The 25,101-nt window shown below is 46.0% G+C and overlaps 2 protein-coding genes across 2 annotated transcripts in view; one reads left to right on the forward strand and one right to left on the reverse strand.

Moving 5' to 3' along the window:
• The first annotated feature begins 245 nt into the window (after positions 1-245).
• Positions 246-25,101, forward strand: part of LOC125920949 (uncharacterized) — a 132,917-nt gene continuing 108,061 nt past the window's right edge. Inside the window, exons 1-2 of the mRNA XM_049628209.1 lie at positions 246-836; positions 14,456-14,584. Of these exons, the coding sequence (XP_049484166.1) occupies positions 246-836; positions 14,456-14,584 (720 nt within the window). The remainder of the gene's footprint in view (positions 837-14,455; positions 14,585-25,101) is intronic.
• On the reverse strand, positions 16,638-23,403 carry SPATA31F1 (SPATA31 subfamily F member 1). The gene is made up of 4 exons (XM_049625268.1): positions 23,173-23,403; positions 22,270-22,309; positions 21,663-21,723; positions 16,638-20,638 (listed from the first exon to the last, which is right to left on the reverse strand). The coding sequence occupies exons 1-4, from the start codon at positions 23,314-23,316 to the stop codon at positions 16,813-16,815; spliced, it is 4,071 nt and encodes a 1,356-aa protein (XP_049481225.1). The 5' UTR covers positions 23,317-23,403; the 3' UTR covers positions 16,638-16,812.

Consider the following 25,101-nt stretch of genomic DNA (forward strand, 5'->3'; position numbering starts at 1 on the left):
AGCAGCAGAGCGAGTGGGTCACAACAAGGTACAGCTTTGCTGCTGGAGACGAAGACCAATAACCTCTGAAAGCAGCGCGCAGGAAGAGTGGGGGCAGCAGGGCGCTTTGTGAAGGCTCATTGAGACACTCCGCAGTGGGGTACTGCGAAGGTGAGTGCCCTAACGCGCGGGTCGTCCCCCCGGACGCCTGACTGGGCAGCTGGGCTTGGCGAGAGAGGAGAGGGCCCCCGGCCGAGGCCGCTTGGATGAGTCATTCTCACCTCCCCAGGCAGGTGCGGGCTGCAGGACGCTTCGCCTCGGCGGGCGGGCAGGAGCCACGAGCCGCCGCGGAGCCCCCTTCCGAGACGCCTCCTCGGGCCGGCACTGACCTTGCCGTTGGCTGCCCGGCTGCCGAAGACCCGGCGCCGCAGAGCGGGGAGCTGGTCGGGGGCGCCCACTGGCACCCGGACCCACAGGTCGTCGGAGCCGGGCGCCGCCTTCCTGCGGTCCCTCAGCGCCTCATTCCTGCGCGAGGTCGCCAAACTAAGCTGCGAGGGCCGTGCCTCGAGGCGCGGGAGGGCGGAGCGCGACGCGCGCCCACCGGCCCGCGGAGGTCTTCTGGCGCGGGCGCACGCGCCGCAGCCGCACGGGGCGGGAGACAGGGAGGGTGGGTGTGCTGGGGAGCGCGCGCCGCCGCCGCCGCCGCCGCCGCCGCCTCAGCCTGCTGCTCCGCCTGCGCCGCCTGCTCCCGGCGCTCGGCCCCAGCACGCCGGCTCCCGAGTGGCCATGGGCGGCGCGGGGTCCGCGGTGTAGAGTCCGGCGACCCCGGACCCGCGTCCCGCACCGTGACGGTCCCGGTAAGCGGGGGCGGGGGCGGCGGGGACACGGCAGGCACCCTACGGGACGGGTCTGCGGGCCGCGGACAACCCTCCGGGGACTCTGAGGTGTTGTGTGGGAGCCGCCCCTAAGGGAGTCCCTGTGTAAGTAGATAACCCCCCGAGTGTCCCTGCCCCTGCCCCTTGGGAAAGTTCCGGAGGCGTGCAGGGAGCCGCCCCCATGGAGGACCCCTGTGTGAACGGAGACTCCCAGGGCTGTCTCTGCATTTGCTGCCATGGGGAGGCACAGCGTGGAGGCACTGCCTACCCACAGAGACCTTCTGTATAACTACCGGAGGCCAAGGGTGGTCTCTGGTGGTGTCTCAGTGGAAGACCGTGTGAGAACACAAGGGAGCCTCAGGAGCCTGCGCGGTGGGGATGGACCCCACAGAGGACCGCTGTATAAAGGAATACCTTAGACTGTGCCCTGGAACTGCCTGGAATGAACCTCTGACTGGAAGGAGAGGATCCTGCTGCGGGATCTAGGCCAGGAGTAACTTCCCATATGCCCAAAGGACTTTAGCCTTGACCTTTTTAGGGCTCGGTGTGCCCTAAATTGTGCCCCTCCAAGGTGATCGAGAGGCTGGGGCCCTGTGGGGCTGCTGCCTTTGTCCATTCCTTCCCCGACCCCATTAGAAAATGTATTTTCCGTGGTAGCCCAGGTTGTCTCGAAGCTGGATATTTGTGGAGGCAGGAACTTCTATTAGAGCAAAGGACATAAGGGAAGGGAGGACAAGTGAGCCCTCTGAAGCTAAGATAGGAGACTTGGGGCCCTGGGCTTGACTATCCATAAGCAAGCAGTAAGATAGGTGGAATAATTGATGCTGGCAGGTCCTGGAAGAGAAAGTTCTTTGAAGGAAGGAAGAAGACTACATAGGATTATTGAGCTCTAGTGTGCTAGGCATTATACATACTAGCTATGTTTATAGAACTCTTACAACAACCTTGTAAAATTATCCCTCCGGGGATAATTAAATTGAGACTCAAAGACGTTAAGCAATTTGAAAAAGATTACAAAGTTTGGAATCATGAAATCTATTTTTCAGATTTTATTTGGGAAGAGATATCAAAAAGAGAAGCAAGAATGTATGTTTGCTTCAGTTGAAAAGGTAAAACTATATAAGACTCTTAGGAAAGAAACCAGGGAAATATCTTCACAACTTTGGATTTGGCAATGGTTTCTTAAGTATAACAACATCAAAAGTGCAGACGAGAAAAAACAGAAAAATTGGACTTCCTTAAAATTTAAACTTTTGTGTGTCAAAGGATTCACTCAAGAGAGTGGGGGGACAACCCATGGAATGGGGAAAAATATTTGCAAATAATATATCTGGTAAGTGATTTATATCTACTATGTATAAAGAACTCCTACAAGTCAACAACAATAAAAACTACACTCAGTTCAAAAATGGAAAGGATGTGAATAGATATTTCTTCAAAGAAGATATGTAAATAGCTAACCAGCACTATTCTCAAAAAATATGGAAAATAGTGGGAGGATCTGGAGAAATTAGAATGCTGGTACATTGCTGATAGAAATGTAAAGTGCTGTAGAAATGTTTCATGGTTCCTCAAAAAATTAAAAAGAATTTTCACATGACCCAGCTTTTCTACTCTGACATATATATCCAAAAGAAATGTGATATGGTATGGAAGCTGGATAAATTATAAAATTGGATACCTCTCTCCTGTGATCAAAGAAATGACCCATTTCTGTTGTATTGGTTACCTATCATCATCCTTGCTAACCCCAAGTCACCAATCTCTGAGGAAACACATTGGATATGATGAGTTCGTGATTACATTGTTTCTAGAAACAAGTTCTGAAGAATTGGTCTTCTCAGACCCTTCTGGCCCACTTTGAACTACAGAGAGGATACTGACACTGTGATCTCAAATAAACTCTTTGCTTCCCCCAATCATCTTTGCAGCATTTCTTTAAGAAAGATTTATTCAACACTTGTCCTGTGTAAAGCAGTGGGAACTATTCTGATTGTTCCTCCTTCCTGAACTTAATGAAAATCTGGAACTCCTTTTTCTATCTGTGAAACTTACTGATTTGGGTTGTTTCCCCTACTTCTCTTCTCAGAGGTTCTTTTACTTTATTACTTCCTGGGGGACATCCCTCCCCATTTTCTACAAGGTTACCATTAGTTATATTTTTGAGCCTTTCACAGATATCTGCTGTTCTCATATAAAAAATCAAATGAAGGGACAGAATAGTAATTTACATTTAATATGCAGGATGAGATCGTTCCAGCCTATTAGGAGGGCCACAGACTCCACAGCTATGTGTCTTTATAGAATGAACTGAAGGAGAAGGGTTACCTAGATGCCTTCTCCTTCCCTATTTCTTCCCTGGCTCATACTGTGGAACAGCCCCTCTTCCTCCTACCTCCACTTTCCCTTATAAATAATCTCACTGAACTTTAAGCAGGTACCTTGCACACACACAAACTGCATGCTGGCCACATGTGCCTTACTGTCAGACACTTCTCTTAACTGTCATGGCTGCAGCAGTTTATTAGTTTTCTATTACTGTGCAACAAATTACCACAAATGTGGTAGTTTAAAATAATACATAATATATGATCTCAAAGTCTCAGTGAGTTAAGATTCCAGCTTAGTCCTCTGTGGTCTGACAAGGATGCAAAGTATTGGCTGGGCTGTGTTCTCATCTGGAGGCTTGAATGGGGAAGAATCCTCCAAGCTCACTCAGGTTGTTGGCAGAATTCATTTCTTTGCATTCATAGGACTGGGGACCCTGGGGGCCCTCTAAGCTGGAGGCCACGTTCAATGTCTAAAAGCCACCTACAGTTCCTAGAGGGTATATGGACTTTCCCAACACGGCCAGTTTATCAAGCCATAAAGAAATGTCTGAGAATGAGTATGCTAGAAGACAGTCTTACAGAAGTATAGGAATAACAGCCTATTATTATTCCATGTTTTGTTAATTACAATCAAAGCACAGGTCTGTCCACACTAAAGAGGATGGGATTACACAAAGCATGAACACAAGGAGGTGGGAACATGGGGGAAGGCCACCTTAGAGACTTACTTTCTCCACAAACAGTACCAAGGAAAGGTTTAGGTTGTCATCTGATCTCATTTCTTCCATTTTATTCAGCCACGTGGGCCTATCTACTTTCTTGTCCCAGTGGGATTTAACACCACTTACCCCCCTGACCCTTAAAGTTTTTTTAAGCCCTTCTCAAGTTACCACAAATTCTTCAACATTCACATTGTCTCTATGATAATATGTTCTATATCTCTTTTCTTCTTTAATAAGGACACAGAAAACCCCAATTCCACTTATCAGCTGAAGAAGTTATCATTAAGCATAATTTGTGGCATCTTTGTGAACTGATTTTCTTTTTAACCTGTCTCTCCTAGGTCTTCCAGCACATGGAAAACATTTTTTTCCCCTCACCATTGTTTTTTACCCGTTGCTAATTATGGTTGAGAGAGACAGCCTACTATGGGCTCTTAGCATTCCTGAATGTTTTTTTTTTACTGGCTATGTCAAGAATGTAAGACCATGACTGTTTTCCAGGCCATTTCTCAGAATTGTGTTTGCAACAAGCAACCTTGAAAGATGAGGCAACTCCCCCCCCCCCCGGACAAAGATCAACTTTGCTTTTTCTTACTGTAAAAGCAGTGAGACCCCAAACCTTAGCATTCCTCTCTTGTAACACAACCCACTGAATGAACAGTCATCTATCATTCTGTGCTACACCCAAGGCATTTGATAGACAAGGGGAACTGACACACACAAAAAACATGCTAAAGCTCTTGCTATGACTGTTCTGTGAGTGATAAAACCCTTTATATCTGATTCAGGAGCCTTTTGTCTTCTGCCAGCATTCATGAAATAGAACAGGATAGCTTGTTAACCTTAAAAATAGAGTAAAATAGGGGTGCCAGGGTGGCTCAGTTGGTTAAGCGTCCGACTTCAGCTCAGGTCATGATCTCACAGCTCGGGAGTTCAAGCCCCACGTCGGGTTCTGTGCTGACAGCTCAGAGCCTGGAACCTGCTCTGGATTCTGTCTCCCTCTCTCTCTCTACCCCTCCTCTGCTCATATTCTGTGTCTGTCTCAAAAATAAATGAACATTTTAAAAAATTAAAAAAAAATACAGTAAAATTCCAGCCCTTGCAAAGTTCTTGACAATAACTACCATTTGTTTTTCAAGGGTTAAAACTAATTTTGTTAATTTCTCAAGCACTTCATGGGCATATTTAGGAGCTTGAAGCCCTGAACCAAGCCCCGCTCTTGGTACTCAGACCAGGCTCGATGTAGACATTGGGGAAGGGGACACAAGCTCGGATGGCTGCACATCTGAGTTTTGAGCGCCCACCTAAGAGTTACAGTCTGTTGGGTGAAGATTTTGGCTTGGTGAGTTCCTGATAGAGCCTAAATAGTGTTTGACAATCTCTAGGGTGGCCGAGGTGTGAAGGAATCCTATACTAGAGGTCCTGGTGATGTTGAGAGGTAACGGGTAAGGGAGGTACACATGGTTGACTTCAGTTTTACCTCTGCTGATGAGTTCATTGTTAATAACCTGGTTATTTCACCTGGTTGACATCCTGGATTAGGGGGAGATTCACCCCTAATTCACCCCTACTCTCCCCAGTGTAGCAGGCCCACTACCTATTTAGGACAGGTACTTGGACCAGGCTCTGGGGTAAAGGTCCTAGGTTGGGGTGTTGCAAGAGCCTGGAAATCCCCACATCTCTTCAGGCCCACATCTCTGGCACATTTGCTCCCTCCTGATATGGTGTTCCAGGGCAACAGATGCTCCCAGCTTGGCAGGCAGGAGCCAGGGAAGGGTATGGTGGGAATTCCAGCTGAGGGGCTGGGATAATCCCAGAACAGGGCTTGGAGTAGACTGGGCCCCTGTAGGCTTTTCTGGCTAAGGAGGGTCAAAGGGCCTGGGGACCTTGGTGCTCCTGGATTCCACTGAACACTGAGCCCTCCAGAGACATCCTACCCTGAAGACTGTGCAGGTAGTTACTGAAGGAGCTACTGAGTTCCTGGAGTGCAGATGATCTATACTGTCATAAACGTGTGCTACTTGTGGGCCTAGTACAGGTGCAGACATTACTCTGTGTCTAGTTATCTATAGTTAAGATTAGTGTTAGGTTGGGGCATGTGGGTGGCTTAGTCAGTTGAGTGTCTGACTTCGGCTCAGGTCATTATCTCGCGGTTCATGGGTTCATCCCCACATTGGGCTCAGTACTGACAGCTCGGAGCCTGAAGCCTGCTTTGGGATTCTGTGTCTCCCACTCTGTCTTCCCCTCCCCCACTCATGCGCGCGCGCGCGCTCTCTCTCTCTCTCTCTCTCAAAAATGAATAAATGTTAAAAAAAAAAAGGTTAGCATTATGCTTAAAATAGCACTGATGTAGTGGTTACACATTGGAGGTAGACTGGTAAGCATAAGGCAAAGTAAAGATTTTGGGAGGTAATACCCACTAGCATTACTTTGAAAGGATATGTCTGCTTTATTCTTTCCTTAGAGTCTATATCTGCTGAGACGCTGGGGTTCAGGACCTGCAGTAAACTGGAGACGCTACCGGGGATAGAGATGGATGTGTAGGTGAGGAATGGGGCTGCCGAGGAGGGCAGTGGACTCACTTGCTGATCTTGTCATTTCTTTGAAAGCACATAGCCAAGTTGTTGAGACCAGAGGTATGCATGTGAATCTAAGACTATCCTTATTTTATTTTATTTTATTTTATTTTATTTTATTTTATTTTATTTTATTTTATTTTTTGATTTACATCTAATTAAATTTTTTTTTTTTTTAACATTGATTCATTTTTGAGAGACAGAGCATGAGCAGGGAAGGGTCAGAGAGAGAGGGAGACACAAAATCTGAAGCAGGCTCCAGACTCTGAGCTGTCAGAACAGAGCCCAGCGTGGGGCTCGAACTCACAAAATGCGAGATCATGACCTGAGCTGAAGTCTGACGCTCAACCGACTGAGCCACTCAGGTGCCCCTGATTTACATCTAATTAGTTAGCATATAGTGCAACAATGATTTCAGGAGTAGATTCCTTAATGTCCTTTACCCATTTAGCCCATCCCCCCTCCCAAAATCCCTCCAGTAACCCTCCGGTCTCCATATTTAAGAGTCTCTTATGTTTTATCCCCCTCCCTATTTTTATATTATTTTTGCTTCCTTTCCCTTGTGTTCACCTGTTCTGTGCCAAGACTATCCTTATTAAAGGACAAGGAATGACATAGAAATTACAAAGCAGAGCTTAGACGGGGGAGAGACAGGCCTGGTTTGAGGTGGCCTAGGAGGCTTTATGGAGGAGAGCAACTTTAATGGATAGATTTGGTTGGACTGCATTTGTGTTGGTAGGTCTGCAAGATGGTCTGTGTCTGTTTACGTGTGTGAAGCCTGTCTCTGTGTCTGCATGTGTGCTTGTGCCAGTGTCTGTCTGCTCCCACATGTCTGACTCAGGGTGTTCTTGAGTCTATGTAGGTGTGTTTCCTGGACCTGTCTCTGGGTACTCTGAATTAGTTTTGGAGTGGCATCATTGAATTTGTGTCCTTGTGTTTGTGTCTCTTTGTGGCTGGATGTCTGTGTCCTGTGTCTTTGACTATGTGTGAGATTCTGCTCTGGACTCTCACTTTACCCCTCCCCTCTCTCCTGACACTCCCCAGCTGCCAGCACTATTTACCGCAAGGAATGGCTTTCGTTCCCATTCTCTTCCCGCCATCTGGATTCCCATGGGTCCAGCTGCCTGCCCAGGGTCCTGCCCCTGCGCTTTCTGTAGCAGGCTTGACCTCAGGAGTGATACCTTCAGGAAAATCCCCAATGTGCGCCTTGCCTGGCCCTGGATCCAGAGAAGTTGCAGTGGAGAAGAGCGGCAAAGCAGGAAAGGGGGAGGGGGCAGTTGGCAGGGCCCACCCCTCCTTCTGGAAACAGAGATCTCCCTCTGGCCCCTTCCCAGGCCCCCTTTCCCTCCTCATGCTCTCATCCAGACCAAGTATTCAGGGTCCTGGCCTCACTGTCTCTGGGGATGGATGGGAATGAACAGTCCTCTGCAAGCCCAGCCAGACCTATCAGGGATCTGGTCCTCTGTGTCCCCTAGCACCTTACATGCCTACATTGTGCTCATTGCTCATATCCCCACCTGAAGTCCAGGCTGTCTTCCCTTCTTTCTTCTCCCTACATGGGACACAGGAATCATTCTTGTTCTTCATTCTGTGACAGATGGGCCCCTGAGCCCAGGTGGAGCATTAGGCTTTGGATGGCTGGTAAAGAGCAGAAGCCCAGCCCCCTCTTACATGGTGCAGAGAGTAGCATCTGTGGGGTTTATTCCTGTTCTCATTCTGTGTTCACTGCTCTCCCAGGATGGGCTATGGTAAGCAGGTACAAAAATGAAGCAGTCATGGTCTCTATCTTCTAGGACTCTGTGTTTTGACAGGAGAAGTGATTTTGTGGAGAAGCCACTCTCCTCCACTGCACGTGGTCACTTGCCTGAAATTCTCTCCATAGACTTCGCAGGTGCCCTCTGCAGAGATCAAGGAGAGGGCTCCAGAAGGTCAGGACCTTTCACCATGACATGTTACCTCAGAGGGCCAGAGGTGAACTCCAGAGTTCCCTAGCAAGCACCCATTTATTCCTAGCATCTACTACCACTTCTGGAGTAGTAGATGCTTGAGTTTGTGTCCTCCATGAGGCCTTTTATGCTGGATTTACTCTTAAGCTAGAGAGTGAGGTTTGTGCTAGGGTTATGAGATGGGATGGGCAAGGCTTCATTCCTTAACATCCTGTGTGAGTCACAGGCTCTGACCCTGTCTTTGCTTAGCTCTTGACTTTGCTGAAAACTGAGAATCCTGAAGGTGTTGGTTACATATCATCTTTATGCCCTCAACCCTTTGTTGTAGCACTATGGTCAGTGCTATGAAGTCATGCTGCTCTGCGGCAGTTAGGATCCTTGGGGGCCATGGAAAGGACCTGTTCCACCTAAGTCAGGATGTGTGCACATTAACCTTGGCTTACCACATGACCTTTCTGGGTCATTCCCTTCACTCTGGGTCCCCCTCTTGTCTCCTTGCTGTGGGGCTCTCTGCCCAACTCCCACCAGGCAGGAAGGATGTGCCTGTCACAGGGATCTCCTTTGGTTTTTGGAGTTTATTGGCTCAACAGACCTGGGCCTTGTATCTCCTCACCTTGGGGGCCACAACAGGGGCTGGGTCCTCTTCCATTAGACATAGAATCAACATTCACAGGAGGGACACATTCATACTTCTTCCCATCCTCTGTTTCTGGACCCTGCTAGCAGTGGACATATTGTGCTAAGTGCTGGGGTCCTATCATGCAAGAGAGTCCTGCTACCACCTCTTGGTTTGATGAGATGTTGAGTCATCCTGGATTTCCTTATAAATCAGTGAGGCAGAGGCATCCCACAGTCCCTCATACCATATTTTAGGGAGATTGTTGTACTTCTTGTACTTCCTTTAGCTCTTGGCTCCTGTATGGTAGGTCAGAAGGTGGGAATGCAGAGGTGTTACCTTCTGACAGATATGAAGTGTCCAAAACAGATGTCCATCTCATCCACTCAGGATAACCTCTTTCTGCCTTCCAGTTCTCTTCTCATACTCCCTAAACATCCCTACTCTCTGAAAACCAGAATGTTGTACCTGCCCTCTTTGTCTGTAGTCTCATGCACTATGCTCCACACATCTAGAACATCCCTGAAATCTCTCCTAGTGCTCCAGTCTTCTGAGAGCACCTTCATACATGTGATCATCAATGGGAAACACCTTTTTATGCCCACATAGCCTCTTTGTTGCATACCCACACCATAGGCTCTAAGAGTAATTTGCTATAGTTAACTTCCAGAATTCATCTCCACCTTTGGCTTTTGGTTTTGGTCTCCATACCCCTCTCTTCATCCCCAGCCATGGTCCCTTCCTTGTTCCTCACTTTACCCTTTTGGGTCTTTGCCCACATTCTGTTACATGTGATGGAATCTTTCTAGTAAGCCACACTGTCTTTCCTCAATACTACCTTCTACTTACCACCAGTAAAGCATCTGTGCTTTTATCCAATGCCATCTTCTGGACAGGGCATTTGATCCCATTGCCTGCTTCTACACCACCTCATTGCTCCAGCAGTTCTCCCCTTGCTCTCCCTTATCATCAATTTATCCCTCCTGACTGCATCATTTCAGTCAATATCCAGCATGCTATGTCTCTCACTTTTTTTTAACTTGCATACTATTTTTCATAATGGTTGCACCAATTTAAGTGCCCACCAACAGTACACAAATGTTCACTTTTTTCTACATCCTCACCAACACTCATCTCATGTTTTCTTGGTTATAGCCATTCTAACAGGTGTGGGATGATTTCTCATTGTGGCTTTGATTTGCATTTCCTTGATAATGATGTTGAGCATCTTTTCATGTACCTGTTTGCCATTCAAATGTCTTATTTGGAAAAAATGTCTAAGTAGTTCCTCTGTGCATTTTTATTTTATTTAAATTTTTAATTTAAGTTCTAGTTCTATTTAGTTCTAGTTAGTTAACATACACTGTAATATTAGTTTCAGGTGTACAATATGGTGATGCAACACTTCATACAACACCCAGTGCTCATCACAACAAATGTACTCCTTAATCCCCATCGCCTATTTCACCTTTCCCTCCACTCACCTGCCATCTGGTAACCATCAGTTTGTTTTCTCTAGTTAAGGTCTGTTTCTTGGTTTGCCTGTTTTTTTCCTTTTGCTTTCTTAAATTCCACAAATGAGTGAAATCATATGGTATTTGGCTTTCTGTGACTTATTTCACTTAGCATAATACTGTCTGGCTCCACCCATGTCATTGCAAATGGCAAGATTTCATTCTTTTTTATGGCTGAGTAATTGTATGTATATACCACATGTTCTTTATCCATTCATCAGCTGATGGACACTTGGGCAGTTTCCATAATTTGGCCATTAAATCAGATTTTGTTGTTGTTATTGGTGTCTCTCACCTTTTTAAAAAAAGTCCTCTTTGGGTCCCGCTTTCTATTTCCCCATTTTTCTGCATCTCTGTGAAACAAACTTCCTTTAAAGAACTGATTACACTTGCTGTCACCATTTGTTTTCCTTCCATTTTTTCTTGAATCCATCCCAGTCTTGCCTTCACATCCATCATTCACAAGAGTCTATTCTTCTCAAGGCATGAATGATTTCTATGTTGCTGAATCTAATGGTCAATTCTGAGTCCTTACTTTCTTTGGCCAGTTCACAACTTTTCACTCAGTTGCTCACTTTCTCCTTGCAGTACTTTTCCTCTCTTGGCTTATGGTATACAACACTTTTCTCCTTTTCCCACCTTCCTCCCTGGCTACTGCTTCTCAGTCTTCTCTCTTACTGGATCCCTTTTTTCCCCTCCAATTTCTTACTGTTAGAATGTCCCAGAGCCCAATCCTTAGGGTTTTTTCTTCATTTCATTCATTTCCTTGGTGATCTTATCTAATCTCATGGTTTTACATATATCAGTCTATCAGTCAATCAATCATCTGTAGCAAGGACTTTCTCTGAGGACCATTGGGTTTCTGTGGAAGGGTCTCAGGAAGAATCAGAGGGGTTAGTTACAATACTACTACAATAACTAGAAACAAAGGGAGTGCAAAGTAGTTATGTACTAGATTTATTTTAAAGGTAGTGACAAGATTTTCTGATGGATTGGAGAGACATTGTTAGAGATAAAAAATCAAAATGACACCAATGTTTTTGGCCTGAACAATGGGCAAAAAGGAGGTACCATTAACTGATGTGGGAAATACTGTGATTGGAATAGGTCTGGTATATGTGATTGTGTGGTGGCAAGGGGGGAGGGAATCAGGATTTTACTTTTGAGGTTAATATTGGACATTCATATGTATATGTTGATTAGACAATTTGGATACATGAGACTGTCTACCCCATTAAGTAATGATCTCCATGGAGGCAAGGCCTGTGTCTTGGCGATTGTTTTGCCTGCAGTCGTTCCTGGCACATAGTGAGTACTCAAATTATTTTAATTGTTATGCAAGATGCCTTTCAAGGTCATTTTTATTGTGACCCTTTTATGTGACCCTAGGGTCCTCATCAGCTGAGTACTTCCTCCTGTGGCAGGACCCCATACACCATAGCAGTCATCACATTAATGTAATAATTAATCTGCTTCCTCAGGCCAGACTTTGAATTCAAGTCTATTAAAGTATTACCATGCACCAGCCACTGTCCTAAGCCCTGGGGATATGAGATACTATTATAATTTTTTAAGAAAGAAAGGATGAGAAACTGAACTATAAGCAGAGGCAGTAACAATAGAGGAAAGGGGCCAACTTGAGAGGTGTCAAAATTAGAACCCAGTTACTGACTTGATATATGGTCTGAACAAAAAGGTATAGTGATATACCTGGTCTGAAAAAAATGGTATAGTAACACCATTCTCTGACATTAGAAAGCAGTTTGGTGAGGTAGAGGGTGTTGGGAAACTTTTTATTAATTTGCATTGTCTTTGGGGCAAGATAGAGCATTTTCCTATCTATTGCCTATTTAGTTGGAGCTCAGAGGAAAGACTAGAGCAACAAAGCGGCTTTGGGAATCAGCAGTACATTAATAGTAATTGAGGTTTGGGATATGGATGTACAGTTATTCCCCTTTCCCAGATGAAGAAATTGGGACTCAGAAATGTTAAGTAACTTGTCAAATGTCAGAGGATTCTAACTCTGATTTTTTTCACATTCCATTCTTGTGACTTTGCCCTTAAAACTCTTCATCCTCTCCAAGGGTCATAGATTTGGCTTAAACATTGTAAAAATAATTTTGTAATGTTTTCTTTGTGTTGTAGTTTTGTTGCCCTTTATTCATGTTTATCATCTTTCTCTGAGATCATTCTCTGGTCATTTCAGCCAGAAGTTTCCTTCTGAAAGTGGAAATCTTTTATTCATACTTAACCTTATATTGAATGGAATAAGAACAACCTTCAGCTATGCTACTCTGCTGTAGCTTCCTTAAGGGCAAGGATTCCAGTCTTTCTTCCAGGGACACCAATACCTGCCCCAGCCCAGTTTATGGGAGAAGGTAGGACAGGTCCATTCATGCCTCCTTAGGTGGTCAGGGAATATGAGTCTGATGGCCACTGTTAAGACATCTACTTTCTGGCCAGGGCTATAGAGGCTGCTGATGGTGCTGGGAGTTGGGGTAGGAGTGCAGGCTGACACAACAGGAGGCAGGAAAGAACTCTAGTAATGTCTTAGAATGGCGAGTTTATTGGAGAGGCCTCTTAAAACAGGTCTGTAGGAGAAACTTCGTTTAATCTATGTGTGAGGGAGTGTGTAGACAAGATATGGTTTGGAGGGGCTTGCATTTCTTAGCAGCTGCTCACAGATCTCAGCTTGCCTCTCAGTATCCCTCTTGGGAGGTTCCAAGGGTTTCAGAGAATTCCATGTTATCTTTCCACCAATGACAAACAGATATTACTATGAAGTGCAAATTATTGGACATTCCAGAAAGACCAAAGGGGCTACAGTCCCTCTTCAGTGCTGAGCAGCTTATCTGGTAAAGACCTCATGTGTGGCATTAAATTCTAGATGTAGATCCCTGGCCACTTTTCATGACTATTTAATGGAACAGAACACTTTTCAAAAGTCTTATTAAAAGTGTTATGTTATTGTTGTTGGCAATCAAATTGAGTGGTTCTGGTGCTTTCTGAAATGCAGGGGGAATAATGAAGAAATGTGGAATGATGACAGACACCAAGGGCTGGGGTGGGTAGGCTAATTGATGCTGTCTTTGTCTGGGGAGAGGACAAGAGTAGGGAAGACACCAGGCAGATCCTGGGAGAGTATACAGCTGAGTTCAACACCATACAATATTCATGAAACATAAAAATATACATATATAGGGGTGCCTGGGTGGCTCAGTTGGTTAAGTGTCCAACTCTTGGTTTCAGCTCAGGTCATGATCTCATGGTTCGTGAGTTCGAGCCCCCTGCTCCAACAGTGCAGAACCTGCTTGGGTTTCTCTCTCTCTCTCTCTCTCTCTCTCTCTCTCTCTCTCTCTCTTTCTCTCTTTCTCTCTTTCTCTTTCTCTCTCTCTCCGCCCCCCTCCCCTGCTCACTCTCTCTCTCTCAAACAAATAAAAAATTTAAAAACATGTACATATATAAACATATATATGTGTATATGTATTCAGGAAGGCAAGGCTGGTGGAAAGGAGGAACATGGGGAAGGATTGCAGGTGTAGGTGGTATAGAAATGAGACATAACAGTACGGCTGGGTACAAGCTGCTGGCAGTACTTGACAGGATTGGATGTGTTTAGAAAAATCTTGTGTTTGTGGTTCTTTCCCAGCAGTGTCAACACTCAGCCAACCTCTGTTAATCACACTAAGACAAGCAGATTAAAGCCCAGATTTACTTACTTACTTCCCCCCAAAGCCCTCGAACTTTGGGTTAGCTTCCTGGTTCTAGGCTCTTTTGAGGGCAAAACAAATTGGCTTTGCTCTCTTTTCATGTCCTGGTCAGGAACATGTCAGCTTCTGTCCCAGGTACTCAGACCTCCATTTACATGCTTCCCCTTCCTGATTCTCTCCCTGCCAGCCTTTAGAAGTGGGGAACAAGTGCCTCTTCATGTCCTACTGTGATCTTCATTCCAGGAATCACTCATTCCTTGCAACTAGCAGGCAGTGGAGGCGGGATATAGGTAAGAGAGCTACAGCAGCTTCTGAGGTGAGTTCTCCAGAAAGATCTTATTAATAACTAACAGGGAGCAGAGGAGGAGAGATTCTATCATTTGCTTTTGACATCCTATCATATTAGCTATGTGCTTTATTAACTATTTTTTTTTAATTTAAATTCAAATTAGTTAACATCTAGTATAGTACTGGTTTTAGGAGCTGAATTTAGTGATTCATCACTTACATATAACCCCGGGGCTCATCCCAGCAAGTGCCCTCCTTAATACCCATTACCCATTTAGCCCATCCCACCACTCACCTCCCCTCCAGCAACCCTCAGTTTTTCTCTATATTTAAGAGTCTTATGGTTTGCCGCCCTGTTTTTATCTCATTTCATTTTTCCTTCCCTTCCCCATTCATCCGTTTTGTTTCTTAAATTCCACACATGAGTGAAATCATATTTGTCTTTCTCTGACTGACTTATTTCACTTAGCATAATACACTGTAGTTCCATCCATGTTGTTGCAAATGGCAAGATTTCATTATTTTTGATCACCAAGTAACATTCCATTACACACACACACACACACACACACACACACACACACCATGTCTTCTTTATCCATTCATCAGTTGATGGACATTTGGGCTCTTTCCATAATTTGGCTATTGTTGATAGTGCTGCCATAAACATTGGGGTGCATGTGCCCCTTCAAATCAGCATTTTTATATCCTTTGGATAAATACCTAGTAGTGCAGTTGCAGCAGTACAGTCTCTTTGACCTCGGCTACAGCAGCTTCTTACTAGACATGTCTCCAGAGGCAAGGGAAACAAAAGCAAAAATGAACTTTTGGGACCTCATCAAGGTAAAAAGCTTCTGCACAGTGAAGGAAATAATCACCAAAACTGAAAGGCAACTGATGCACTGGGAGAAGATATTTGCAAATGATGACATATTGGATAAGGGTTAGTATCTAAAATCTATAAAGAACTTATCAAACTCAACACCCAACAACAAATAATCCAGTTAAGAAATGGGCAGAAGACACAAATAGACATTTTTCCAAAGGATACATCCAGATGGCTAACATCACTCATCATCAGGGAAATACACATCAAAACCACAATGAGATACCACCTCACACCTGTCAGAATGACTAAAATTAACAATTCAGGAAACAACAGATGTTGGCAAAGACATGGAGAAAGGGGAATCCTTTTGCATGTTGATCTGAATGCCAGCTGATGCAGTCACTCATCACTAATAACCAACAGGGAACTTGTGCTTTTGATAAACACAAAGTACCTCTTCAAGTTTGGAGCACTATGGTACTGCTCTGAAAACCACCACTGAAGACTGTGGGCATATATAGAAGTCATCAATGAATTCTGCCTGTGGGATTCCTAGCCACTCCTTGTCACTACTATCCTCATGTCCACATTACTCCTCTGGGTCCAAGGACACCATGAGAACCCATGATAGAATTCAAGCCTCATCTTTATTTTTTATTTTATTTTATTTTTGAGAGACAGGGAGAAACAGAGTGTGAGTGGGGGAGGGGCAGAGGGAGAGGGAGACACAGAATCCAAAATAGGCTCCAGGCTCTACTGTTCTCTCAGCACAGAGCCTGACATGGGGCTCAAACCCAGAACTGTGAGATTGTGACCTGACCAATGTCAGATGCTTAACCAACTGAGCCATCCGGGCACCCCCAAGCCTGATCTTTATTTCTTTATTTACCTTACCTTCATTCTCTGCCCAAGTCCCCAACCCCGCTTTTTTTTTTTTTTTTTTTTTTTTTTTTTTTAGAGAGAGAGAGAATCTTAAGCAGGTTCCACACTCAGTGCGGATCCTATGACCCTGGGATCATGACCTGAGCCAAAAACAATTCAGTTGCTTAACCGACTGAGCCACCCAGGTGCCTCAACCGCTTGTCTCTTTATCCACAGTCCAGGGTGGGCTGGGAGGAGTTATTTGGAATGTTGACCCAGCTTAAGTGTGGGTTAAAGCTTCTTCCCTAGATGAAAAGGACATTTTAGCCTCCCCCCCCAACTCCTGCCTTCCCTTAACACACTACAGTGGAGAGAAGGAGGAGACAGACAATTCTTTGCTTATAGATACAGAGTGTATTTCAGTGGCATTCTGCCCCACCTGCACATTAATGAAAATGACAGCAGTCTTCTTCAAGGGGTGCAGATGTTGGGGAGCCTACAAAGTCTTGATTGTTTTGGGTCTTCTTGAGCAGACCAACATTTCCCTCTGAGGTGAGAGTTGAGACCTAGGGCAAGTTCCCTGGTTGGGTAGCAAAAGCCACTCTAGGACAGTGCCGAGGGCAGTGGCGGGGGTGGCTCAGGACTGAGGCAGAGTGGAGTTGCTGGGAGCGGGAGCGGTGCCGGAGTTTACTGTCTGGGGAATGGAGACCATCCAAGAAGGCCAGGCACACCTGCTTCTCAGTGGGGGAAGATTGGGCCTTGGAGTCCCCTCCTGTTTTCTCTGTCTTGGTTCGCCCTGTGGGACTTTTGGCTGGAGCCAGGCTCTTTTCTACATTTTCTCTTCTGGTATTGGCCGCCTTTGCAGCTGTAGAGAACATGGATTCCTCATGCCCTTTGCCTTTTGTCTTGGTGTTAAAACAGTGCAGAAAGGATTTCATCTTACTTCTCAAGCCAGATTCTGTAAGTCTGGGCCTCTTATTAGTATGGACTGGCATCACTTGCCGCTGCAAAACTTGACCTTTCAAAGTTTGGCCCTGCAAAGGCTTGCCCTGAATGGGTTGGCCCAGGATAGACTGGCCCTTTGATGCCTGGGGCACCATAGGCTGGGCATTCTTAGAAATCCTTGCTGGTTTGAGAAGGACACTGAGCTTGGTTTGACTGTCCTGCAGGTCATTCTTCTTAGATTCCTTCCCCCCAGGGATTCTTGGAGGTGGCTCTGGAAGCTTAATCTGAGGGTGCTGGGTACTATGTTCACAGAAAGCATCAAGATGAAAGCTATGGCTTCGTTGCCAGGGACTGCATGGTGTCCTGTTCATCCCTTCTGGCCTCTGGGCTGCATCAGGGTGGCTTATTTCTCTTGTAGAGCAGTGTGCAAGCCCGGCATCCCCTTCTCCATGGTCCCCTGCCAATTTGGGTTTCCCTGGGTCCTTTCTCTTTTCTGCCAGCATGGGAACTTGGGCTGAGTCTTTGCTCTTGCTGGGGCTTTGGGGCTCAGGGCTCCAGGGTTCCTCCAGGCTGGGGCTGTTCACACTGGCCTCAAGCTGAACACAAAGTACCTGGGCCTCTGTCATGTCGCCACTGGGTTGTGAGATCTTAGAGGCCCAGTGGGCAGAATCATGGGGTACTGCTCTGGAACTAGGTTGCTTCTGGTTCTGCTGCACTGCCTTTAACTCAATGGCCAGCTGTTCTTTAAGGTGGAGCCATTCTGGATCTGGGGCATGAGGAACATCTGGTGGGGTGGGGAGATCCTGGAGCAATGTTTTCCCTTGGTTGTTCAGATTCCCTGGAGACTCCTGTGTGGATGTGTTCTCTGGGATTGCTATAGTTTGTTCTCTGGACTTCCTTGCCTTTATGGGAATTCCCAGTTGTATCTCTAGGATCTTCTTTCTTAGATGGAAATTTAATTTGGCCAAGATGGGTTTCTTGAGTGTGTAGGGCCCAGAAGTCTCTATCTGGCTTTCTAGATGCACTGTCTCAATCATTCCTTCTACCTGCTTTTCAGCCTGGAACTCATCTGCAGTGTTTGCACAGGTGTTGTTGGCATCTTCTTCTACCTGCCCTTCAGCCTGGAACTCATCTGCAATGTTTGCACAAGTGTTGTTGGCATCTTGAAAGCATGGCCCAAGACTCAGACATTTCTCTTCAGATGAGATCATCTGAATCAGAGGTTCAGTTGGGAATTTTCCAGGTCCAGGCACCATTCCTGTGATCACATCTTGGGTAGTGATTGCTGGTCCCATGGCCCTAGAAAGAGCCACATAATAAAGAGCAGGCAGCCCTGACAAGAAGGCCAGATACTTGTGCCGCAAAGTCGTCTCCAGTTTCTCAATGGCTCCCTCAGACAGGGCTTCGGGCAGCTTAGGGTGTTCAGTGACAGCATCTCGTGAGGCTTGTTGCCGTTGGTCAAGGGCCATTGGCATCCAGGGTATAGCTTTCTCTTGTGGGGCAGGGTCAGTTGCTGCCTGCAGCTCCAAGGGCTTGCTTTCTGGGATGCAGGTTAAGGGAGCCACTTGCAGGTCCCCAGGAATTATGTACTGCCAAGAGCTGTATACACAAGCAGGGACCTTGCCCTGGTGGATCTGCCCACATTTGGAGTTGATGTGGCTCTGTAATATTGCCTTGGTCTGGTCAAAAAAGTGTGGCATGGGGACTGACACTGGGTCTGTGAAGGGTGAGAATGGGTCACCGGCCCCAGTGGTTTCTAGGGCTGTAGGTTGGGGAGCACTCATGTTGGCTAGGGCTGTGCTACTCCAGGACAGAGTTGACTGATCAGTGGGGGACAGGAGCAACTGGATGGACTCCTGGATCTTTTGGGGCAGGCCCCAACGATGGTGAATCAACTGCCTCTGGAGATGGAATTCCAGCAGCCTTCGGGCATGTTCCGGAAAGAAGAGTAGTTTCCTAGTGAGGACTGTGATGGGCTTCACTGGCCAAAAAGTTTTCACTGTCTCTGGAGACTGGGCTTTGCCACAGGGCCTATACTGTATGGGGCTCTGGCTGTGCTGAGGTCTCTGGAAAACCGCTGGCAAGCCCCACTGAAGCTGGAGCTGCTTCTGCAGCAGGTGCCACTCCAAGGCATCACACTCAGCCAGCGTCAATAATGGAACACTGATCTGAGCTTGTTGGTAATCAGATGGAGTGACCCAATTTGGGGAAGATGGGGAAGAGGGTGGGACTGATTGGGGTACAGTTTTAGGCAGCAGGGGGAGGACAGAGAGTTCCTTGAAGAGAAGAGCATCCTTCAGGGGGTGCTGGGATATGCTCCCATTTGTGGAGCAGTTTTGAGAATCTATTAATGTGTTGACCAGGGACTCACTGTGCAGAGAAGGGTGGCCACAGAATAGCTGGCTGTATTTCTGCTGCAGATGGGCCACTGAGTCATGAGCCTGGTGCCCAGGATGTGGATAGAGGCGACGTGATTCTTTAAGGGCTGGAGACAGCAAGGCCAGAGCCATATGGTTTGGGATTTGCTGGTGGTGGTGTCTTTGTTCTGGGTCCATAGTGGACCATTCAGAAACCCAGAAGGCCTGGGTAGGCTGGCTGCCCATAAATGGACCCCAGTTCTGGTGGGAATAGGTCCCCAGTTTTTCAACAGAGAACTTAGAAGTATCATTTGGGATGAAAGAAACTGGTTGGTCATTTACACGTTGGCAAAAGAATGGCGGGTTTGGCATAAGCTGCCTTAGGGACTCCTCCACACGCCTGGGAAGCCCCCATCTCTGGAAATGCATCCATTTTTTCACATGTACCTCAAGAAGCCTCAGGACTTCAGGACTGAGGAATGGCAGGTTGGCAGGGAGGACAGTAACCATATGTAAGGCCATAGGGTGTGTCTGGGTAGTGAATTCGTGGTTTAGGGTGTGCAGAGTGACCTGGGAATTCAAGGGCTGTTGCCCTTTGTTCCCATAGACATGGTTGGGGGTGCTCTGCATCATCTCCTGCTGGTTCACTGTTAACCTAGCCTCCTCAAGTCTTGAGCAAGACATAGTCTCTTGGCCCCTGGGCACCCCAGTTATTTGAAATCCTTGCCCCAGCTGGTGGTGTTCAGCCCAGTAATTGTGCACCCTGGCTGTACCAGTCGACTGGGCAGCTGACTGTGTTAAGCATTTCTGATCTATTGATTGCAACACTGGGGGTGTTACAGATGGATATACAAGTGCTTTGGAGTGTAGGGAACATTGGTCCAGATTCTGTTCTAAAGACACATTAGACATGGACAAAATCTCTAGGCAAGAGGACCCCTGCAATGGCTCTGATGAAGGGGGACAGATCAGGGTGTTCTCACCCGCCAGCAACTGCTGAATCTCCAGAGCCATAGAATTGCAGATTTGGCAGCAGGTATCTGCACACAGGAGCCGTCGCACACTTCCCTCCTGAGGAAGCCAGCCCTGGCTGGGAAGGGAAGATGGCAACCATTACTGATGGGTTGACACCTGCCTCTTTGAATGTGTGTGGCTTGGAGATTGCCCTCCCCTAGTCCTGGAAGCGTTGGGACTTGTACTCCCAGGGTATTTACCCATCTCCTCTTCCTCCAAGGAAAATGCCATTGGCAAGTTATGTTGGGCTGGGCTGAGGGCCTGGACCTTGTTGGGCAAGGTCTCAGACAGCCCATGGGAGCACAGGGCCATGACAGACTGGGAGGTGGGGTGAGTTCTCTGTTTACCTGTGTTGAGAAGCTGAACTAGGAGAAGGGAACCACGGTGTAGGGTGGGAGCAGGGGAACCAATGTTTAGCTGATGTGGCAGCATGAAGAACATGACCAGGAGAATCTGGAGTCAGTCTCCTTTGGGGTTAAGAAGGCCACAGCCTATATGCAGTATTTCTAAACTGTGAAAAATGAGGTCTTTGTGGGAACTCTGAATTCAGAGACCATGGAGTGTCCCAGCTCCTGTTCATAGCATCCCTTCAGAGCCAGTCCCATTCTCTAGAGACTTTAAGAAGAGGATAAGATGACAGGCTCTTTCCTGAGGGCTGTCCCAGGAACTGGCCTCCCCTAAGACAAAACCATGGAGGTAATGTCAACAGGTTCCACAGGTCTGCCCTTGAATGATTGTAACTGTAAAGGGAATATGACAATGGAATTTAGTTATGCACATATTTGTCTATTCTCTTGACTGGATAACTTGTCTTGTGGCTGAGTGCAAACTCATGTAGAGTCTTTAATGAATTACATACTAGTGAAATCCTGAGTTCCAGGACCACTGTGAACTGAGCCCATAGCAGAACTGGGAGACTCCTCTCTCCTGAGACACCTGGTCCCCCTCTGCCCTGGCAACCCTCTCAACTGTGCTCAGTGTCCACTTGTGTCTTACTCCCACCCAGCCATTATCCCTCTCCTCATCCCTGCCCCAGGCCAAGCACAGAAATGATGACGGGCCAGGCTGGAGTTTGGAGACTGCAAAGAGCAAGTGGTCACCTTTTCATGACAGAGAGCAGCTCCCATGGCTTCTCAGCTTCTTCCCGGGAAAGTCTCCTAGCTGAGAAACCAGGAGACAGTGTTACAAGGAATGAGAGGATACAGGGGCATCCTATGGGAAGTTGAAGGGACTCCTATAGGAAGCTGAAGGCCTTTGAGTAAGAGGAGATTCGAAACCCCAACAGTAAATGCTCTCAGGCATGTCTGTGTACAACTTAACCAGTTGTATCATGCTGTCCTGGACCTAATCTCATTTGATCATCAAAACCACACTGTGAGTGAGGCAAGATCATCAGATGCCCATTTCATGGATCACAGAGTTATCGATGAAGTGACTTCCATAGGATTGTAAAACTAGTAAATGACACAGGAAAGGGCTTCTGTTCTAATTCCTCATTCATCCTTCCCAGGAGCTGGGGTAAGGTGAATTTTGGAACATTCCCAGCCTCTGATATCCCAAGAAAATCTGGAAGAATTCATCAGCTGGGGCAAATGGACCCTTCAGTGGTTAGAGAACCTGGCTCCTGGCACCAAGAGTCATAGAGAGACACACATCAAGGGAATTTTGCCCATGGTGAGGGGAGTCAGAACAGAGTTGGAACCTTACCTCTAAATGCTGCATCTCTTATCCTGACTCTTCGGTGACGCTTAAAGACAAAATGTTAAGAGTATGAAGATGGGACACTTTTTTTTGGGTCATCTTTAAAATAAGACAAAGCTGGGGCACCTGGGTGACTCAGTCAGTTAAGCATCCAACTATAGCTCAGGTCATGATCTTACAGTATGTGGGTTCGAGCCCTGCATTGGGCTCTGTGCTGACATCTCAGCCTAAAACCTACTTCAGATTTCTGTGTTTCCCTCTCTCTCTACCCCTTCCCCACTCATGCTCTGTGTCTCTCTTTCAAAAATAAAATAAACATTAAAATTTTTTAAAAAACAAAATAAGACAAAGCTAATATACATTTCCCAATCCCTTTCTATATATGTCTATATTTTATTGACTTTTCTAACTTCCCTTTCCATACTCATTTCACCTCAACATTTCTCTTCTCTGCTTGCTTCTTATTTATTTAGAGGATTTTCCATACTCAATACCTCTCATTTATTTCCCAAGTTATGCATGAGGTTTATGATGAAGCAAGAGAAAGAGTGGGACAGATTAAAGAGTGTGTAGGTATAATAGCCAACAGATTTGTGTTAAAAAATGCCTATACAGACTACCAACCAGAAAAATCCCACTTTTTGGGAGGTAGTCTGAGATCCAGGGATTTAGAATCCATTTCATCTAGGTCTCAACCCAAGCCACATTGAGAGGTGTTTAATTTCAACTAGACTACACTGGAGGATGGTCTGGTAATGAATTATTTTTAGTCTCTGAGAAGTACCAAATGAGAGTTACTGAATGCATGGTATGAAAGTTGGGGGTGGTGGTGGTAAAAGGAGAGACTCTGAGATCTTAAAAGCTTATCTGAGGCTTATTAGTTTAATCATGGTCATAACGTTTCCCTACCGGGCAGCAGCTCCTTTGAGGTTCCAGCCTTAATCCATGGTAACTCCTTTTTACTTGCCAGATAATTAGGAGAATGATGAAGATGAAGACATAGACATATAAGGTATACTCGAAATCCCACAGAACAAAAGTACTTCTCAACATGGTCTAAACCTCATTAGCATGAGGAGACCAACCATCCCTATATCTAGGCATTCAGAGTCCTGGTGCCTGATGACTCCTAATGCTATGCCTTGTCATCTCCACCTCATAGATGATGGAACTAGGCCACCAGACTGCATCACAAAGACCTTCTGTTTCACAAGGCACATGCAGTGTCAAAGACTTAGGGAAGTGTATATGGTGATTTAGTCTGTAGATGAGGAAGTCCGGTTGTCTGTAATGGTTACAGAGCCTGGGACTAAAAGTGTCTTCTCATAGATAGTGTCTATGCCTCCACTTTGTCCTCAGTCTGCACACCCTACACCAGCCTGATGTCTTGACTCTGTTGTTTACAACTATCTGGTCACCTGTCCCACAACTGAATTTCTGAGTGTTTAGGGATATAGTGCACCTTTTGAGGAAGAGTGGCTGGGACAGAGGAATCTCCACTAACTCCCGTCTCTGTACTGGAAATATAGCTGAAAAGCACACATGAGCTTAGGGAGGGCAGAGTCTGGTTATGGCTTGGGAATGGAGAACTTTGATATTAACAGGCATTGGGTGATGGGGAATCAGAAGTATATGAAGGGGACCATGGCTTATAGGAGGAAAAGGGCAAGGTGACATCTTTCAATGAGATTGTAGGAGGCAGGAAGGAATGCTTCCGAGTCTGTGTGGCCTCAAGCTTACAGATAGGTGGGAAGAGATAAACACTGCCTTCCGTGGAGATATACTAATGAGATTCACTTATTGAGCTCCTTAAAAGTTGGTTTTCTAGAGCTGTTTTTAGAATTCTGTCTCCTCATGGATATGACTACCTGCAGAGAGGGGTTAGTTAGTGGCTACTTCTGACTTAAGGTTATAAACTAGTTGCTGATCATGATTAAATCTATTCATCTACTCTGGATATATGTTGTTTGCCTGAAGGAAGCTTGTTTTTGTTTGTTATTATTTTCTATAACCTGAAGTTTGAAACCTTTATTAGGCCGGTAGTTTTCTAATTCATTCCCAGGGCCCAACACTTCTATTCTCTTCCCATTTATTTATACATTTATGCTACCTGCTTGACCTCTGTGGTTATTGGCATATTTCCCCAACAACTGAATTTCTGAATTTCCTTCAGAATCTTACCCTGGTAACAGCAGTCTCACAGCCAAAAAACCCCTGTGCTCAAAATCTCTGAAGAAGCTATTTTGGTCCCTCCTCCAACATCCAGTCCTCCACCCTGCTGGCATGGTGAGCCTTTAGTTTGTGTTCATCCCTAAGATGGGCAGTGTCAAAGGTACAAAGACATTTGAGTCATTGTTGCCTTCTTGCTCTCCAGACACTTAACTGTCTGGTTTCCAAGATAAGACTAATTCACAAAAACAGGAGCCAATAATCTAGAACAATCAGAACTATACACTCATTTGCAAAGCCTAGGTTATAAACATCCCATTTCAGAGGAGAGAAACCATAGTGATGATCAGGGTGGTCAGAGAGGGCTCCTGGGTAAAGTGACATAGGAGTTGGGTCTAAAAGTGCAGGCTGTGGGGGAAGGAGCATGTTGCAGATGGGAGAGAAACTTACAAACAAATGCAGAACAGAGCAATGGGCTATGGAGTGCATTTGGCGGTAAGAAATGCAGTCTATCTCTAGCAGAGGTGTAGATGGGTGGATGGGAGAGGACCTGTGGTGAAAGATTAGAGTAGCAGGGATGAGGTCTCTTGCTGGAGGACCGGTGCATGTAAGTGACTTTAATCACTGAAATTGTATTTTAAAAAGTAGGTATATATATATATATATATA

This window comes from Panthera uncia, chromosome D4 (assembly GCF_023721935.1).
Source record: "Panthera uncia isolate 11264 chromosome D4, Puncia_PCG_1.0, whole genome shotgun sequence".
Classification (NCBI taxonomy): Eukaryota; Metazoa; Chordata; class Mammalia; order Carnivora; family Felidae; genus Panthera; species Panthera uncia.

Excerpts from the sequence above, each read along its gene's own strand:
- SPATA31F1 (XM_049625268.1), bottom strand. The coding sequence starts at position 23,316 with ATGTTGAGAAGTACTTTTGTTCTGTGGGATTTCGAGTATACCTTATAT. Across the intron at positions 22,310-23,172 it reads CTCAAAGGAGCTGCTGCCCG|CGTCACCGAAGAGTCAGGAT; the intron begins GTAGGGAAACGT and ends TTTGTCTTTAAG. Across the intron at positions 20,639-21,662 it reads CTGCTCTCTGTCATGAAAAG|CCAGGGCTGGCTTCCTCAGG; the intron begins GTGACCACTTGC and ends TTCCCTTCCCAG.